General features: G+C 35.7%; 1 protein-coding gene across 1 annotated transcript; it reads right to left on the reverse strand.

The window, feature by feature from the left end:
* Positions 1–1,676: 1,676 nt before the first annotated feature.
* On the reverse strand, positions 1,677–20,412 carry LOC144433815 (LIX1-like protein). Its single transcript, XM_078122182.1, has 4 exons — positions 20,035–20,412; positions 9,787–9,950; positions 8,165–8,305; positions 1,677–6,242 (listed from the first exon to the last, which is right to left on the reverse strand). The coding sequence occupies exons 1-4, from the start codon at positions 20,243–20,245 to the stop codon at positions 5,841–5,843; spliced, it is 918 nt and encodes a 305-aa protein (XP_077978308.1). The 5' UTR covers positions 20,246–20,412; the 3' UTR covers positions 1,677–5,840.
* Between the last annotated feature and the right edge of the window lie 256 nt (positions 20,413–20,668).

Here is a 20,668-nt window from a genome sequence, read left to right on the forward strand (position 1 = left end):
TACTGTCTCTTTCTCTCTCAATATCTCACTCGCTCACTCACTCACTCACTCACTCACTCACTCACTCACTCTGTCTGTCTGTCTGTCTGTCTGTCTGTGCCTGCCTGCGCCCCCCCCCCTCTCTCTCTCTCTCTCTCCTCCCTCCCTCCCTCCCTCCCTCCCCCCCCCCCTCTCTCTCTCTCTCTCTCTCTCTCTCTCTCTCTCTCTCTCTCTCTCTCTCTCTCTCTCTCTCTCTCTCTCTCTCTCTCTCTCTCTCTCTCTCTCTCTCTCTCTCTCTCTCTCTCTCTCTCTCTCTCTCTCTCTCTCTCTCTCTCTCTCTCTCTCCGACTCAATGTTTGCTACCAAACTGAACTGCTAGTGTTGAGTGCGACATATAAACACTTTTGTTTTTGTCACTTACCAAACTCGGAGGGTTACTAATAATACTAGCAACTCTCAGTCTTTCTCTCCCTCTACAGTCGAACTCATTGAAAATAAGTGTTGGTTGTAATGGTCGTTTTTGTGGCACCAACCTTTCTCATGTTGTTAATGTTACACATTATTATTTAAAGGGTCGTGTTTCAATCCTGGGCCATCTCAATAGTATTATTTTACCAGTGGAGACACAGGATTATTCTTTTGTTCTGGATTAATTTCTTTCTATAGCTCTGGCAGATAACCGGTTTTCACATCTTGATTTTAATTTTAATCTGAAGTGGGGCTTTAACAACATGGTATGTGATCATTATTCTCTACTGGAACACGAATACATGTTTAGTTTCCTATACAAAATGTATATGTTGGATACAAGGGTGGGCCAACTGCAACTCTCTCCCTTTAGAACTTGAAATAAAAAATACTTTAAATTGTTATAAGCAATCCCTTTTGTCTGCATTAGCCGTGAACTGCAATATTATGGGTGTAATGTTTGTCAGAAATGTTGGAATTGGGCAAGTCACTGTGGCTGTTACCATTAATGTACTACAGCATGTCTACCCTGCTTGTCTGTGTATATGATAGTTTTCACCCATATTCTGGTAACAGCTCTTGATGGTTTGGCTAACTTAATCAAATTGAATTGTTACTAAAATAAGCTGAGTGTAGGTGAGAACTATTATAGATACATATCAACAATATACTGCATGCTAAAATCACAGGGGCTTGTGATGTTTTAAATATGCAAAATTAAAATATGGTTCCCCTGTGTGTTAAAATCACAGGGGCTTGAGATGTCCTAAATATTCCAGTCAAATATGGTTCCCCCTTATGTGCTAAAATCACAGGGGCTTGTGATGTTCTAAATATTCCAAAGTAAAATATGGTTCCCCCTTATGTGCTAAAATCACAGGGGCTTGTGATGTTCTAAATATTCCAAAGTAAAATATGGTTCCCCCTTATGTGCTAAAATCACAGGGGCTTGTGATGTTCTGAATATTCACAACTCAATTATGGTTCTCCCTTACATGCTAAAATCACAGGGGCTTGTGTCCTCAATATTCACTACCAAAAGCACTTCTCAATTGAAGCTCCAAATTATGAAATCTTCTTCTCCACTAGTGGTGAATCTTGAATTTTTTGCAACATCACACAAGCCCCTGTGTTAAGAAGTACACAACTGCAAACATCATTTTGAAAGAAATAAGAGATTTATTCATAAGAAAAAAAATAAATGTTTCAAAACATTTAAGAAATGAGTCTTGTGCACCTAAGTAAACAGACAGTTTCGAGAACATGTATGTAACTAAAAACTGAATTAAACCGTAAAAGTAAAATCGAGTAACATATGAGCACACGATGTAAAGTATTTCATCATCACAAAGAGCACAATTCCCCCTACACCTTCATACACTGCACATGCATAACAAAAAATTAATAATAATAAAAAGAAACACCTAGGTAAAAAACTATACACATACAAATACACACACAGGTTACTCTGTTTTTAAAATGCTATACAGGGTTTGCTTAATACTTATTGCACTTTTGATAGGAATCATATATACATACAGCTAGCTAAGCAGCAAAGAACTAACAATTTCACATCATATCATGATTCCATATTTAAATAATAAGACACTACTGAATAGAGAAACTGAGAGAAGCTTGCCATCGTACTACCAAAGATTGGTTGTTGGTATCGTACTACCAAAGGTTGGTTATTGGTGTATCAGTAATGAGCCATCATTACACCAAGTGTGCTTTAGTCTAGTCAGTCTACGCCCTCCTACTTCTGGTGTGTCCAGCAAACAGCTGTTCTGCAAGTCTATGTTTGCATTTACTGAGCAGATTTCACGCATGCACACTTTTTGTCTAACTCTGCTCATTTTCCTTCTTTTGAGATACAGGTGCCAAACAGTATTTGCACTATGGAGTTTATTAATAAATGTTATTTTGTTGACCAAACGTCAGTAATACTCAAAAAATTGCATATTCTCTTTTATAGTCTGCAGTGTTTGCTTGATGTTGAATTTACACAAAAATTTACATTTCCCTATCAGGAAGTCTTCAATAATTGGATGATGTTGAATTTGCATAAACATTTCCCTATCAGGAAGTCTTCAGTGATTGGATGATGTTGAATTTACATAAACATTTACATGTTACGATTAATAAGTTTTTAGACTTTAGTGGCTGGCTGTTGTCGAATTAATGGGGATATTTGCATATTTACCTCTGAATACACCATTCACTTTTGACTTTCTGAAAATGTTCAATTTTTTTGTTATTTGGGAATCTTTGAATAATGAAAACTTTGAACATTGCATTTTGGCAGAGGTGAGTTGAATGGTCAGGCAAGCACCCCTCAGTAATCACAGAAAACTCTCGGATGATTTCAAATTTTACTAATCACTTAAAAGAATTTAATAAATTATTACAGATAAAAGAGCGGATAACAAATAAAACACATAAAAATACTGCTATGACTGCAGCTAAAGTTTGCAATTAGATTGCAAATGTGTTAAAAACCTTAAAATCAACGAAACAACGCAATCTTTTTAACCCATACTGAAAATATGCAAACTGTTACAAAAGACTAAAAAAGTCTGTGATCTGTTCATCACAAAAAAAAAAGAAACCTTATTTAACAGAAAACAAACTTTTCAGGGTTCTCCCTTGACATCAAACAATCTCTGAGCAAACAAAAAAGTAAAGTATACATAAGACAGTTTCAGCAAAATTCAGTAAATTTTTTGTTTCAAAGTCTTTAAAGTCAAAACATTTGCTTTGATAATCAGCAATATCAAAATGGCAGTCATATTCATAAAAAATAGTAATATTTCTTATATTTGTGCCCAAAGATGACAAGTCTACAATATATATGTAATCACCCAAAGAAAAGATTGCCATGTACGATAAATGTAACTGAAAACTTTTTTTGCATTAGGGTTCAGTGTTTTTTTCTATGTTTTATGAGGTTACATCCTAAGTTTGATGTACAATGTGTTGAAAACTGTCATGGTAGAATGAACTATATGTTCATGTTAGCATTTTAACAGCAGTACTAGTATTCTAGGGTTTGCCGATTTAACTTTGGAGTTGAATAGTTCATGCCGTGCCCTCACAAATGTGACACATCAACTAACACACAGCACTTTCTTGTGGCACACCTATCACTTTGAATCACAACAACAAAATTTGGCTATCACTAGAGGACACACTAGAGAGAATACCACGTAGTTTGTTGAAATGGATGTGGCCCTAGCCAGTGTTCCTTCTGAGCCAATTTGATGCACCATTGACGCACACAATTTCTAATGACACATCAACATTTTTTGTTCTCCTATCTCTATGTGGTAATTCACAAGAAATCACAGTTTTTATCATTTTGACCCACAAGAAGAAATTCTGTCTGTCTTTGGAGAGAGCAACGGATGTTATTCAACTATCTGTTTCTGCGCTAAACTGGTCAAAGTTACAACATAACAATATATTAATTCATCAATGGTATCATTATATTGTTACCGCTGTTTATCATACAGACAACAAAACTATCTTACCAGCATGGCTTTGTGGTGTAAACTCACACCAGTTTTGGCATGAATTTTAACCAATATTCACATACAGCTAACTCAGCCCTAAATCAAATCTACAGAGCAACTCTCTGCAGTCTGCACTCACTATATGTTACTTGTATAGAAAAAGACCAACGGTTAAAAATACTTCGTGACTTAGTGAATATATCCCTTGGTGAAAATATACCCAAAAACTAGTTCTCAATATACCATTTAGACATTACCTTGTTTTCGAAAATAGATTTCCAAAAACTACTTCTGATTTTTATAAAATACTTTTTTTGTGTGGAAAATACAATTGACTGTAGTCAAGTGAGATAAGAACAGTTAGAAGTATACTACTTGTGATGCTTGAAAAACTAATGCACTGTTATCATTTTCTATCCGACTAGATAGTCATGTAAGAATGTTTACATGTACGTTAATTGATCATGTGTTGGGTCAAATGTCCATTTTTGACAGTGAATAATGCTCTTGTGATCACATTCCTGTGAAGTGTACATATATAATGGACTTATTCGGTAAACAGCACCCTCTATCAATGTTTCTTCCATAAGCATCATATACTATAAATGGCAGGAATTGTCAGATCTGATTATGCAAGACTTTGTATAAAAACTGCTATGTTCAGACTTCAATCAAACAAGTTGATCTTGATTTGTTTATCACCCATTCAAATAGTAACATTAGAGAGCGCTATTCAAAAGAGCTGACAAATTCTTCAAATCTATTTCATATGAAATTGTGACACTTGCAGGTGCTATTCAATGGCACTGCCGAAAGAACTTCACATGAAATAGCGAGACACTAGAGGGCGCTGTTCAATGAAATTGTCATAATATGCAAAAAATCTATTTCAAAACCGTGAATGATTTGTTTTAAAAATATCTTCAACATGTGATTTATACGGAGCAATTAATGACTGATGAATTGGAAATCTTTAAATTTTGTCGGATGAGTTGTATTATACCTAAGAAGGTTACTTGCGTAAATTTTACGGCTACCAACACTAGTTTCTTTCACACTTGTAATTACATTATCTAGCAAAAGGACACAATTTTAGCATATATGTTTTAGAAATGTAGTTAAGTGTTTCTACTTGACTGAGGCCTCATAATGCGATATAGTGTTTGATATATAGATGAGACAAGTGCAAATGTATACTGCCTGTCTTCAGGCAAACTGTCTGAGATTACAGTGTAGTTAGCATGTTGTGTCTAGACTGGTCCATTGTCAGTTTGTCAGATACCCAAATATGCCATTGTAGTTTTGAAATTGTGTTACCAACTGTGGACATGCGGGTGGACATGCTTGGAGTGTCATATGACTCACACTACCCAAATTGTTTGTATGCCAGTATTAAAGTGTTTAGGAATTATTGGGTCTAGTATTGAAGATGTCAGTATGCCAGCAGCAGCAGCATCAGCATTTCTTTCTTTTCCTTAGGAAACCCAAGTTCTTTTCCAGCATGTATGCCAGCATCAAAATGTCTTCAAAATATCAAATCCAGTCTAAACAGATCCTTACTGATGGTATGCGGGCATCAACCATACATGTTCTTCTTTTCCTTCGGAAACTTAAATTGTTATCCAAACTGCATACCAGCATTACAGTCTCTTTCTTTACTAAGGAAACCTGAATTTTTTTCCAGAGTGTATGTTGGCATTAAAATGTCTTGAAAATGTCTTGAAAATATCGCATCTGGTTTAAAGATTTCCTAACTGACTGCATGCCAGCATCAACATGTCTTTTTTTTCCCCTTGGGAAACCGAAGTTGTTTTTCAGAATGTATACAAAATGTCTTTAGAGTCTGGCATAAAAAAAAGTCTTGAAAGTGTCACATCTGGATTAAACTGATCCCAACTGACTGTATGCCAGCATCAAAATGTCCTTCTTTTCCTTAGGAAACCTAAGTTCTCTTCCAGCAAGCCTTGACACTTCTATTTCCTTATTTGCAAGTTCCAATTCCCTAGCAATGATTTTAGGTGTCTCCTGTTCCCTAGATATCCAGTCCAGTGCCATCTGACTCCTCATGTCATCATCGAGTCCTCTGTGTGAATAATGTGCCAGTACTTCTTGTCTGGAACACTGTCTTTCCCGCATGGCTTTCAAACTGCCGTTCCAGTGAAGCAACTGGAATACCGTCATCAGCTCTTGGAATTCCAACATTGTACGTCCCTTGTTTGATTCCAGCATGAATCGGAAGGCGCCTATTCCGGTATTGGGGTTGTCAGCATCTTCATCATTTCCCTGTAATAAAAAATTGTAAAGGTGAGACTTCCAAAGGGGGCACCGTACAAATAAGTTTGAGGGGAACCCTCTCCCCAAAAGTAAGACACACCTTGGGGTCTTGAAATGGACAAGGATCACAGCTATATGAAACAGAAATCAGAATGTTTGTGAAAGGTAGTGAGAAGGTAAAATTTGGATGATTCTTGATGATTCTTCAACTTCTTGAGATAATTCTTAACCCAACTATTCCCTAGTCTTGTGCCAATGTCCTAGACGTTCAAATTTCATACACCATTTGTTATTTCTCCTGGCTGATTGTATTTCCTTTTTTCCTTCTGGAGAATGAATATCTCTCATCTTTTTTAATTTCTTGTGTTTACTTTTTGAACTGAAGTCCTCTCTCAAATACCATGGTTAATGTCTGGAAGGCCTAGTCTTTCAAAATTTCTCTCCTTTCTCGTACGAGGGTTCTAAAACTTGGTAAATATAATCTCCATATTCTAAAGGCGATGGGGGAGGTTTCAGTTCAAGAAAATGTATTTATTTCAAACTCAAGTATAGGTAAACTGACAATATGATGTGATAGTTAATTTCTTTCTAAAGAATTTTCTTCTTCTTCAGATTTCACGGAGCCCACTTGATGACACAATAATACCAACTTGAAAGCCCTGGCATACATCCACTGTTCGTAACAATCAAACCATTTACGGTTCCCTGAGTCACTTAATTTTGTGCTGGAATGTCTTCAATTGCTGTATTGCTCTACTGAAACCTAACCAATACAAGTACAACAATATCGGCACTGAAAGGCATGAAAATTACAGTATTCACAGCAATGAACAACATACTACAAGTCAGTCATTCTAAAACTAGCCACAAAAATTTTCATGATAAGTTTTCTTTCCTGATAAAAATTCACGCCATGCTCTGATACATTTGTAGTCACGGTAAGCTATCGGCGGTACGGTTATCTTTAGAGGTGTGAATACTACACAATAGTAGTGATATGGTATTCATTCTGTCAAAAATTCGCAATTTATGAACTGACCTGTGTTTCAGACCACATCTAAATTAACAAAACATGTTATTACTATACACCAGGCTCTAGGTTAAGTATGATTTAATGCAAGGACTGTCTTGTGAGTATCACTGTGTGCTTTTTAGACAATGAGTGAGGTGTTCTGTGTTATTCACATTGTCCTCTGGCTCTGAGCCAATTCCACTTCACCGACTCATCAGACCCCTTACACAAACTCAGATATTGACAAATCTAACCTGAAAAACTTGGTAAACATTTTATCTTGGTTATTCTAGAGTATTATTTGCATAAACCATTACACAAAGCCATTATCTATACTTGCAATGTCTTTGTTTTGTATTCATAAATACAAGTGTTAGAAAGGTAATTTTCTTTTTTTTGGCGATTTTTCTTGTGACTTTAGTCAAGGACTTTGAAGGAGTTGTACATATTTAACTTTAGAGAAATAAACCCTTTGTTATACAGAGAACAGTTTACTTTTGATAAAAGAGGTTGGGATATGGTGATTTCGAAGGTGTGTGAAAAGTTAACACTTCAGCCAGCCCAGGGTTCACAGTATGCTTTTCACATAATGATGTTAAACTGACTAACTGACACCATACACATCTCTCAACTGTCTATGCTGACATGTGGAACATACAGATTACAATGATGGAGCAGTAATCAAATATGGTGTATGTGACAGCTGTTGAGTTCTTACATCTCTAGTATTTGTACATAAAGACTTAATTTTCTTTTTTGAGTACTATGTGTAACTTCAGGGGGGAAAAAGACAAACTTTAACTCAACAACTACACTCCTTGTATAAGCTGCTGGACAGCCAACTTCAGAAGCATACAGCATGATTATATGTACCCCTGCTGTGATATTTTAATTTGTTTATCATGGCATCCTAACTTACTTGGAATGAGTTCCTGGCCTCGGCTACGACCTTCTCAATAAACTCTTTGGTTATCTTCCTTGATGGATGTTCATTGAACACTGAGTTCATCAAAGCTATCTTAGCAGCACTTCTCCTGGCTTCAGCTTTGGTTGGACAATTCTATAACACAGAAACGATACAAAGAAATGTCATATTTTGATAACAAGCATAAAGTTCTGACAGACGCATGTTGATTAGTCTAGAGACTAGCCATTGGGTTTGAATCTGAAGAGATCTTCCATGTGAGTACAGTGTCATATATAATACCAAACCTACAACTGCTGACATCAGACCGCGGACAAATGGAACCTGTTACAAACTGGGAAAGTAAACAATGAAATTGGATTAATAATACTGGCACAGCAAGTTGGAAGAACAGAGACTTGTATTACATTCCATCATTTGATAAGAACAGTTTCATGGCCACTTTACATAATATTTCACATTCACAAACAAATTTCCAGTTCCCCATGGCATTTCATATACATATAAAGAGGCCATAAAACTGTTGTTACCAAACCATGGTGTGTAATACAAGTCTGTGTTGTTCCAATATGCTGTGTCAAGTGTTATGAATCCAATTCAGTTGTTTACTTTCCCTGTTTGTAAAAGTTGGGTCATCCACTCTGATGTCAGCAGCTGTAGTACCCTACCAACCAAGTAATGTAAACAGAAGCTTTGTTTCTATTTGACGATTTCAGTAAGTGTTGACACATAGTTCAGTAGACAACTGAATAAACAGTGAACAATAAATAAAGCAAGTATAAGCACAACACAAATCTATAACCCCTACTTTATGATATTGGTGTTTCTATTCCATCTTGTATGTATGTATGTATGTATGTATGTATGTATGTATGTATGTATGTATGTATGTATGTATGTATGTATGTACATTGTATGTATGTATGTATGTATGTATGTATGTATGTATGGATGTATGTATGTATGTATGTATGTATGTATGTATGTATGTATGTATGTACATTGTATGTATGTACATTGTATGTACGTATGTATGTATGTATGTATGTATGTATGTATGTATGTACATTGTATGTATGTATGTATGTATGTATGTATGTATGTATGGATGTATGTATGTATGTATGTATGTATGTATGTATGTATGTATGTATTGCATAATAATGCTAGTCAGTTCACTGGCATGATGAAAGTGACTACACAATGTCTTTCTGACAAATCTATATTGCAACCACGCCTTCATAAACTGTTCTTTGAATACATATGATTGCTATCAACAATATTTGAACATAGCTTCACTCATTAGGTAGTACATGTGGTGTATTTGCAAAATTATGTTTAATCCAATCAACTTCTCTGCTAATATTCTGATTTTTAAACTAGGAATACAAGTAATTATTCTACAATACTTCTTATTAGCTGACTTATATCTAAAGTATTTAGTAAGGGTATTGTGTGTACACTGGCTCAATATTTGTAAATTAACTTTTCCACTATACATGTACGGTATGTATATTTTTCGACAAAATTTAAAAAAAAAAAGAGAGAGCAAAATTTACAATTAAAAGCATGGTTTATATCAAGGATAAGAACTGTAGCTTTACATCTTTCCTTACCTGAAAACTAGCAAAGCAGCTTCCCCCAGGTAAGGTGACAAAGCACACATACGGTGGACCAGTAGCCTGAATGGATTCATACACTACCAAGGCACCATTCTTCAAATCAGCACCACGGGCTGCTTTCATATTCCAGAACTCTTGAAGCGCTTCAACAACATTGACTGCAAAGTGATAAAACAAACACCCCATCAATCACATCTGTCATCAGTGTTCTTAGACCACCTATGGGTGTTATAATTTGTTGTAACAACCTCCAGTCAACCCATCGGTAAATCACAAAATGCTGATTGGTGTCTTGACACGTACTCAACACTCAAGATGCTTAAAGGCAAACTGACAACAAAGTCTGACATATTTGAGTACAATGAACTCACTCGAGGTGTCTGCAGTGTCACTGTGATGACATTTTCATCTTTTTGAAATAAAGAGTACAAAAATGACTTGATGTTTGCGATGAGTTTCGCACCTACAAAGACTCTATCTAGGAACAACTTTCCAAGCTTCTACTAGATCTACAATGGACACAATTGAAAAGACTACAGACAAAGGCAACATTCAAAGATTCAGGAATATGTATTGTTTTATGTTATGGTACCTCATGATCCAACTAGTTTTGTATTTTTTGTACTCCGGGTGAGAACACCAGAGTCTCCCAGCTCTGGGAAGTAGCTAAAAGTATTTGGTACATTGTGAAAAGAAGGTGATAATAGCTAGGATTCTGAACAAGACTCGTAAATCTACCCAATGACGGAAATATACTGGTTGAAATAAAAGAATTCTTTAAACAAATTCCTGAAAAAATAGCCGGCAAACATTACAGCATGCTAGTTGTTTTTGTTGGCCATTGGTCTTTATCTACTTCCCTGTCAGCTGCTAGGTATGATTGTACATGCCTGAGTAATTTGAATAAAATAAATATTTCTAAAAATAAAAAAAAACCAAGCCCTCAAAACCATAGTTACACTATGTGCCGTTAATGTATGGCATATGCATAGTGCAAGGTACACTATTGTCATTTGAATACGTAATCCATGCATATTTTGACTTGGTCACAACACACCCAAACTATGCTTTTGTGCCAAAGCACAGATAATGATTAACTTCAGCTATGTTTGAATGAATGAATCATATTGGCGTGGGTCGTTGGCTTTCAAAAGTAAGCAGTCGTCTGGACATTGTGGTGCTGGCCTACTTAACATACCACCAGAATAACCAGGTGAATTCAGCAGGGATTTGTCTAAGTCATTATGTAAACCCTGACAAATTATTTGGAGAGTGCCTAGCAAGTGAAAGTCTGAAATGCAGGGATTTACACACATCTGTGCAATGAAATCACCACATTACCTCTATATGGGCACATTTGTATAAACGGTAGCTAAGACAAAAGCCACCCCTAACTTCAATCAAAGACAATGTCTATGTACTTACTTTACACTGTAAACTAGCTAATTAATACAAACAATGACTTTTGGCTGGCCAAATCACACAATTTTGAGAGATAATTTGACTCACTTCAATGGTGCTTCAGTTTAATTAAACTTTCAAAGCGGTGTTAGCTTTGAACTCTTTAATCTCTCCTTTTCACAGTAAGTTACTTAGTAGGACACAGTTTGAAACTAGGAAATTACAGGTTTAAGTCTGTGAACATCTCCAGTACAAGCCGGTTCATCTCCCTCCTATTCAGGTTATTCACTGAAGGATGTACAACTCTGATGTTAAGTAATTTGAAACTACTCATGATGTGCAAATCTAAATATGTAAAACATGGCTACAGGATATAATACAAGCAAAATGACAAGATGTTTTGTTGGTGTGTCACTTTACAATGACATATCATCTATTACGGATATACCTAGTAACTATCTAATGGGTAGAACCATGCAGATGCGGCTACAGTTACAACTGACATATTACAAACATTTTCATTTCCTAAATTAACGACACAAATAGAAAGGGCCAGTCAGAAACTCAATCCTATTACAAGGTATTTATTTCCTGCGAATACTGTAGAACAGGACAGTCTAGAATCGATGTGCTACAAGCTTACATGTAAGTAGAACTGAGACACATGACAAATTGTATTCCATATTACATGTATCAATATTCAGTACAATACTACAGAGAATAAACTTTCAATATATTCATTACAAGGGTCTTCTCGCACATTTATTCTATACACTTGTATTTCTTTCACACTGTTAAATTTCTACTTTCAAACATTTCCATCGATGTTGAACACTGTTATAGCGATACTGGATATTCCTACAATGTACATTTTTGTATCCCTATGCCCTCAACTAGCCTGTTCACTGCACTATTGAGAAACATCATAAATGGATCGTACCTCCTACCCCATGTCTGGAAGGTACAACAGTTACAATGTATCTGAAGATAACAGTAAACAGGCTAGCTTTCAACAGGCATTGACCGACATCACTCTGATTAAAATCTGATGTAGTGTACATGTCGTGATTTCTCTTTGGCTGTTATGTTTACTGCCGTTTGTTCTTTTGTGAGTGCTTGTTACATACATCTGACACAATACTATAGGTTTTCCGGAGCCAAACGAGAGGGCTGAGTGAATTCACTCAATCAATGAAAACATGTAATACGCCAAAACATACAGGTGCATTACTTCAGAGCGCTCTTATCAGAAAGAGCATGACCACAGAGCGCAGACAACAATGTTATCATTGCTGTTTGGTGGTTCTTTCTTTCATTTTCGAATGAGATCGGTATTGTGTCAGACATATGTAGCAAATAATCAAAAAACAACAAATGACAAAAATCGAGACATGTACACTACATTGGATTTTAATCAGATTGTGGCCAACATATGATGTCATATTTTCGACAAAAGTATGGAAGTACATCAAATCTGATGTCTCTAGATATCAATTTTCAGCTATAGACAACAAAATTATGCAAAAATAAAACATTCTGATGCTCAAGCAGCAATGAAGACAACCTGGGGAAACATGAACAATAGTTGGCAAAAACGTTTTCAAGTGGTACAAAATAACAAAGTAACATCAACATTAATAATGGCCATTGAATAGTTCAAGGAGAATAAATTACTGGGCAATAGTGGTAGGATACAATACTAGGATATGATGTAAGTGATAAGGAATGTGTGTGTGTCTAGCTTTGTATACCACTTTGTCGGCAGACTATACTGAAATCATCTGGACTATGTCAGAAGTTAGAAAACTAGAGAAAGTAAACTAAAATTTCTTGCTAAGGGCAGTCAGTAGATAAAATCTATCTCAGTATCTGTCTGAATTCCATGGTCATGTGCTGGGGTTGGCAAACAAACAAACAAAATCATACAAGTTTTACTAACCCCCCACCCCCACCCCACCCTTCAAGGAACTCCTAACCACAACCATAGCGAAAAAATATATAAATATAACTTAACATCGTTGCAACATTTTGCAAACAATGTAGAAGAACAGTGGACTGATAGCGAAATATATACAAATTTGTATTCGAGTTAGGGAGTTTGTCCACCAGTGACAGGAATACATGTAGGCTTAGACCCTATAACAGTGCACACACATCTGTATTTTAAAATAACTGCCTTATTAGCTCTATTCTTGTCTTACCATTTTTCCAGAAATAAATCAACAGAGAAAAACAGTCTGAGGCTATCCTTCTAAAACAAGTGAATTTTTATTTTTAAATTTGTTGATATGAGTATCTGTAACATGCAGGACACAAAACCATTCCTATTTGGATGATGTATAGCTGTAAATTCCATAAGTTCTTGTACATGTAATCACAGAAAACACTCAGGTATGTCTACATAACAGTTCAACTAACCTATACACACCTGGGTTGCTAATCATGTTGATGTTTGGTATTAACCCACAATAGTGTACTCCCTTCCTGTTTAGACCCAAACTACCTAGCTAACAAACCACTCTCTCTTTTCATAAACAATACCCTTCCACCCACTTCTTTAAAAAACCCAAACTCTACCATTCGTATTCAAAACTGGTAAGCACACACAATGATTTTTGAACTCTGGTATTGACACAACATTTTTTTGAACTTGATATTGACTTTACGGTCTAAACAGACAACAGAGTCAACTGTTGAAGTTTTGGATATCGCCGTTATTTTGTAGGCCTCAAAATACCAACAGGAATGAGATTGGCTTGGAATCAATGGTCCGTTTTGCAGACAATGGTGTGAGTTACACTATTGCATGCCAATTCATGTTTATTAGAGGAATGAGTTAAACACTAAAAAAATATCTTTGAAAGTTGTGTGTGATGGAGAACAATGGGAAACTCTTGTCGGGAATTTAGATGTTATCTGAAGTACCATTACACCCAGTACTCATGTGTGGCAACACCTTTTATACAAATACCTCATCAATTCCTTAAGACATTTTTCTTTTCTTATAGCTTTTTATATCTTGAACACACATAGAACATGTAATATCACTTCCATCTTGACTGTTTCTGAAAATCTGTTGTACATTTTCCTTTTCCTTTTCTTTATTTTTCATCAAGCACTTCCCAAACAACTGGCAAAATATTGCTGTTCTTCTCTCTGTTAGACATTCATCTTCCTGGAGACAATTTTTTTTTTCTAATCACTTTTCTGTAAAACACTTTATACAAATAAGTAAGAAGATCATCATTGTTGTTGTTGTAATAGTTATAATAGTTGTAATAGTATTGTGTTTTAATGGTGTCTTAGTGCTGTAAGGCGCTTTGAGATGTTTTTACATGGAAAGCGTTTGTCTTTTTAAGAAATAAATATTATTATTATTATTATTATTAATACACCCCTGCGATGCTGACATGGGGTCAGTGGAAATTTGACATTCACTTCCAAAATGTTTAACTGTGAGTAAAAATTTTCATTTGTAACTTACATACCATCCAACAGGCACTGCCCAATAATGGGAAGAGGGTTCAGTGTTAGGGCAGGAGGAAACCGGAGTACACTGGAGGGAGGGGGGAGGAACCTGTATTGAGTCAAACTGAATGACACTCTTACTTACAGCATGGTAAATTTAATCAAATTGGGACCCTGAATGGGTTCAAACCCCAACCACAGTGGTAAGAGACAAGTGGTTTCACTATGAACCTAGTCTGGATGCCAACGTGGTCTCTAAGTGAGTGGAGGTGTAACTCGTACAGATACCGTACAGAGACTAGACTACTATGAACTAAGAGTTCATGAACACAACATTCTTAACTGTTTTCGTCCTTCTGTTTATCAAGTGACATGTTTTCCACTTGCATTGTTACCTTCATGTTGTGGATTGATGCAAACTATTAGCTATCTTTCACACAAACTGTTTTTTATCCTAACACTGAATCTAAACACCCTGTAGTTACAAAAACAAGCAATGCCAAACAGTCTGAGTGTACGACACACTTTACTAATTTATATCACGTCAGACTGTTTATCATGAAGTGTAAAATTAACATACAAACTATGAATATAATGTACAATGTATGTTGTATGTAAATGTTGTCATATGTAATTTTTTCATGATAGGACTCAGGAGAAGAATCTTCTCTTGTTTCTACTTGCTCAGAATGTTTTGTTTATTTTTCCAATGTTCCTGGATAAACAGATTTGTGAGTGTACACTATAATCCAAAAATTATGGGGACTACAAATAATGAAACATGTCACATACATACTACACCTGAAGTGGTGTACAGTCACTACGCAACAAAACGTCAAGTAAAAAAATTCTCTAAAATATGTTACTGTTGACAATTCTTGCCCATTTTTATGTTTATATACATACTACTGCTGGGGAAGGGAATTATTAAACCTTCACTAACTAACACTCAAGTAGCACAGAGAAAACCTATTAAGTTTTCACAAACAGTTGCCTGGAACCTGATGACAAGTAAGATATTTTTAGCCATGAATTGAACAAATGCTGAGATATACATCGCAGTGTTGTGATAACACTGTCAACAATACTGAGCTAGACAATACAAGATGCAGTGCATGCCTGCAGTCACCCAACCTGGGGTGAGACCTGCCAACCATGCATAGAAATTGTAATAGCTTCCTACAAGGGTAAAAGGACCTAATCCCACCATACCACACGTAACAGTTATATATTTTAGTGAACGAACAAAGCATTTTACTTAAAAACCTTTCAAGGACACTTCTTGCACTCACAAACTTTTCTTGTCTTGTGGGGTGAACTAATGTAGTAATGGTGGTGATGTGTTCTGTCGTCTAAACAGAACTCGTGTGTGACACAGCCAAAAGGCAGGGTTGACGTTTTAGTCAAATGAAGGAGTCATTAACAAAACTGAAGCAACACACCTGAATTGAGCTCCCAAACTTACTCACCATGGTTTTAAGAATAGCCAATACTACACTAACATCAACATTCATATCAAGACAGTTAAAAACTACAATAAATTAACCATTACTGTGGTATGGTACTACTACCAGTGTGTTCCCTAAGGGCAGTAAGTTGGTCAAATCTCCCCAGGTGTTAGTGTAACCGAGGTTACCAAATCTTAGCTAAAATTCCAAGTCCACCATCTAATACATACATGTACTGTTTCTACATGTCAATAATTTTAATATACATATTTCACTTTAGAAAATATTTCACAGATAGCTTGCAAAAGTTTGGGAATCAATGGCAAGAGAAAATCAGTCCATCTCCGATTCTGAACCACTTAATTTCATTTTGGCTACATAACCTGTCTTTGATTGCCAAGTGATACGTCATGACCCCAGGCTTGCTGTCTGCTTAGAAACATGATCTAACTGGATCAAATTGGCAGACACTAGATAAGCCCTATGACCTCTAGTATATCAACCAAATAGCCTATTGATACACAGTTTGAGATACCAAACCAGTAGGTGGTATCTAGCTGATATTGAGGATGGACTTGGATTTCACAGTATCTACACATATCATACACATGTTGTGTCTGTTGATTAATTCAATCTTCTGTATCGGTTTATTTACCAAACCAGGTTAAGTCGGAGAGAAGATTGCTTTGATATATTTCTATTTTTCTATGCACTTTATCTTCATGTTTTTGCATTTAATTACTTGGTTCAAGTAACTGTCTCTTGTCAAGTTCTATAGTAGTCCCTTGGGGTGGTGACCAAAACCAAAAGAATGTAGCTGAACACACAGAACAAAACACATGATGAAATATGTCAAAATAAGATAATAAGAAAACCAACACCTGTTCTTTTTTCCAATTATGTCTACCGTTAAAGTTTCAATCCTCCCACCTCCAGCATATTTTTCAACCTTCCTGTGGGTTCATTGGGGAGCTTCCCTCCTTCGAATTGTTGGCCATACAAACTATGGCAAATACATGCATGTCATCTTTAAATGAAATCTCTCCTTAAAACTATTAGTCTGGATGCCAACGTTGTCTCTAACTAAACCAGATCAAACCAGATCTGTGAGTGGAGGTGTAAATCGTAACGATACCGTATAGGAACTAAACTATGTAAATTAAACTGTGATTCTACATCCGATAAATAGTTCTCAATAATGTAAACAGGAATGAAGATGTCTGTCAGAATTTCACTCTAAAGTGTCGCCAAATAGCTACACCAAACTGACTGGTGTGATATACACATGTACAGTACTGCTTACAAGTTACAGCTCACCCTTATCAAGGTCACAGACACTTTATAATCAACAACATATGTCCTGTGTCGCCTGAATTTCTTTTTATAGTGTTTTGTATTCAGATTGATTGAGCCATATGTCATAGATCTAAGGAAAACTAACACTTTACAGATAGTATCAGAATCTGGAAGTCTCTCTAAAAGATGATGACACATACTTTTTGTATCCCTTTAGACACTTGAAAAGTTTTGCTGTGAATAGGAGCTGATGGTTTGACACATGTCGAACACTTCAAAAGTGGATGGCAACATGTAACATTGGTGGAAAAGTAAAGTGTATAATAAGTGTAAGTAGTAAAGTTGGTTTGAACTGCTACTTAAATGCTATGGGTTTGTTTTGTTGTTACATTGACAGCTTCATTTTAAAACAAGGGCAGTATAGAAGATATCATCTTTCTTACACATTATACTGAAGTTACTCCAACACATTATTAACATTTGAATGTTAGCAAAAAAATACCTTAAAAATTTACCAGATTTCCCCATTTCTGTTCCCAGTGTTCTAAACACCTAACTTTAAAAAACACTAGACTATCCTTCCATTTAAGTGAATCGTTGATCATATCTACATGTAAGAGGGTATTAATTAAATAAGTACTTTGACTTGCTTTTTTTGAAGGCTGGTGTCATTTTTAAAATACATGATGTTAATGTACAATATACCCTTATTCTGGCTATATCCAACTAATTATCGGGAATCAAAGACAGATAAATAACATTTAAATTTCAACACCAAAACACCTTAACATATGTACATGATTTCAGACAGTTTTTCAAACACCTTGGCTTGTTTTTCAGACTGATATATATTGTACTTGGTCTTGATCTGTAGTTGAACTTTGTATGTTCTTGAATTCTTATTTAGACCATTGAGGTAATAAATAGTCAAATTCAAGGCCATTCCTCATGAATTGACAAAACATTACCTCAGACAATAGATTCAATGGGTATGGTTGCTTGCCTATTCCAAATATTTAAACAGATTTGGATCACATCCGGCATGACTGTAGTCAGAAACATTGTCAATCATGAACCTTTCATTTGCATTCACCATTACTTATTGAGTCACTAGACAAACAGTTTACTACATATTTTAATATTTCTCTCCATTTTCCCCAAATTCTTTTCAAACTTATGTACATGTATGAACTATGAAAACAGTCTCTGGGGGATATGTGTATGTTTCCACCACTGGTTTCCACAATAGTTTTTTTTATATGCTGGTGGGAAAAAATCAAAGAGATTTCTAATCTTAATTTTTAGTATGTTGTTTCTGTTGTGTGAATTCTACATTCTTTCAACATGGTCACTACATTCTTCTATACACACTGGCATTGAACTTTGAAAATACACTTCAGGGGGAAAAAATATGTCATGACATTTTTAGTGATTTTATTTAACTTAAGGTTTGATTTTCCTCCTCCACTGTCTAAGATTTGACAGAGGCGAAAATACTAATTCTATGAGTTTATATATTCTTAACAATAAACGGCCATTCTATTTGCAGTTCGCCTTTTTTTAGGGGCAATATCAAGTAAGCATAATTAAGTTTACCCAAGTTCAAAATTACAGAACAGTGGGAATCTATATAAAAACTTCACCATACCATGACCTCTCAGCATCTACCGGAGTTCTAAAGTTGGCCAAAAACACAGCAATTTCACAAGGTATATTGTCTCTCTCTATGGTTTTAATATTTGATGAGTTTTACACAGGACAAGCTTGTACATTCTCGCAAACCACAATTATTATTTCTTCCACTACACTTCAAAATAAAAGTGACCGACTCGCTAAGAACGGTACCGTAAAACGGTCGTGGTTTGTGATGATGAGCTTGTAAAACTTGGCTGTTAACTATTTTTCATACAAAAATGAACAAAAATCTGTTACTTGATACAGAACATTTTTGTCTTTCAGACAATCTGCGCAATTTGTCAAAAATATGGTCACTGGACTAGTAGAATTTCAACATATGACAAACCATGTATTTCAAAAACCGCTAACTGGCATAATAAATATTGTATAATGATTTCTGTCTAGCATAAACAGTATGAAAAATGAGTGTTGTGGTGCAAATATTGCAAATAGTTGTCTGATGATCGCACTATGCGTGAAACTCTGAGTTACAACCAAGAAAGAGTTCCAGTACTACCAAAACTATATATATATATATATATATATATATATATATATATATATAAAACTTAAGATGAACTGAATCAAAGTGAAATACCAATGTTTACACTTTCATTGTATATGGTCCACTTCAGATTAATTACAATGTTTGTTATGCAAAGTAATTTCAATTAAATAGTGGCGTTAACGTTTACATTTTCGGGAAATTAGTTGAAAATGCATACAAATAAAATGATAATATGATTACTGTCCAAACTGCTGAAGAAATGAAACCATTCACGACTGCAACATATGCTTCCCTGCTATTGTTAACAAGCCAAAGGGCTTCATGATCGAATGTCATCGTGTGATTGTAACGTTATGGAGGCGTTCAACGTTTACCACCATCGATGTTTTTCTACCTTCATGCATTGATAGACGCACTACAATTCTACACAACATATTTCCTTACCTCTTCCATAGCCGTGCGTATGTTTGGCAAAACTATTCACCACGGCATCGACTGCCTCTTTCAAAATTGATTTGGCCCTCTGATCCGACATACTCGCTGGTTGTCTGTTACCACTGGCTGCAATGCCGCTCGGTCCAGTTGTCGTTCGCGTAGTTCTTGCCGTTGCGCCCATTGCTGGAACCGATCTTTTGTGTGTCGATCTGGTTGCCATTTTCGCCAACAACTACAGCAGTTGTTTTGTAAAGTAGATGTGAGTTCCAATAACAATCAATAAATATGGATTTAACTTGTCAGATAGTTGCCGTAGCTGTACCTAATCCACGAACTTTACGACATAACAAGACTGTCGACATTACCATCCGTTTCAGTGCAGTGTGATCAATACTTTGCAACGGTTCACTGCTGTCCTTAGGGTGAAACCATCCGCGGGGAGCTAGACATAAATAGCGCCACGTGAAGAAACAGAAAATTTAACATTTGATGGAAACAGTTCTTTGATTTGAGCTAAATTATATTTGTAAATATAATTACTTGAAAATTATAATGATACAGGAAGCTTGTTTTATTCAAACAGCAGCAATAACATACAATAACATGGCGGAGTGGTTTACCAATGCATTGCCTAACATTGTGA

The sequence above is a fragment of the Glandiceps talaboti genome, chromosome 4 (genome assembly GCF_964340395.1).
Source record: "Glandiceps talaboti chromosome 4, keGlaTala1.1, whole genome shotgun sequence".
Classification (NCBI taxonomy): domain Eukaryota; kingdom Metazoa; phylum Hemichordata; class Enteropneusta; family Spengelidae; genus Glandiceps; species Glandiceps talaboti.

Coding starts and splice junctions, on each gene's coding strand:
- LOC144433815 (XM_078122182.1), bottom strand. CDS start 20,245: ATGGCAACCAGATCGACACACAAAAGATCGGTTCCAGCAATGGGCGCA. Junction 9,951..20,034: donor TACGCACGGCTATGGAAGAG/GTAAGGAAATAT, acceptor ATCACTTTGCAG/TCAATGTTGTTGAAGCGCTT. Junction 6,243..8,164: donor AGGCCAGGAACTCATTCCAA/GTAAGTTAGGAT, acceptor TTTTTATTACAG/GGAAATGATGAAGATGCTGA.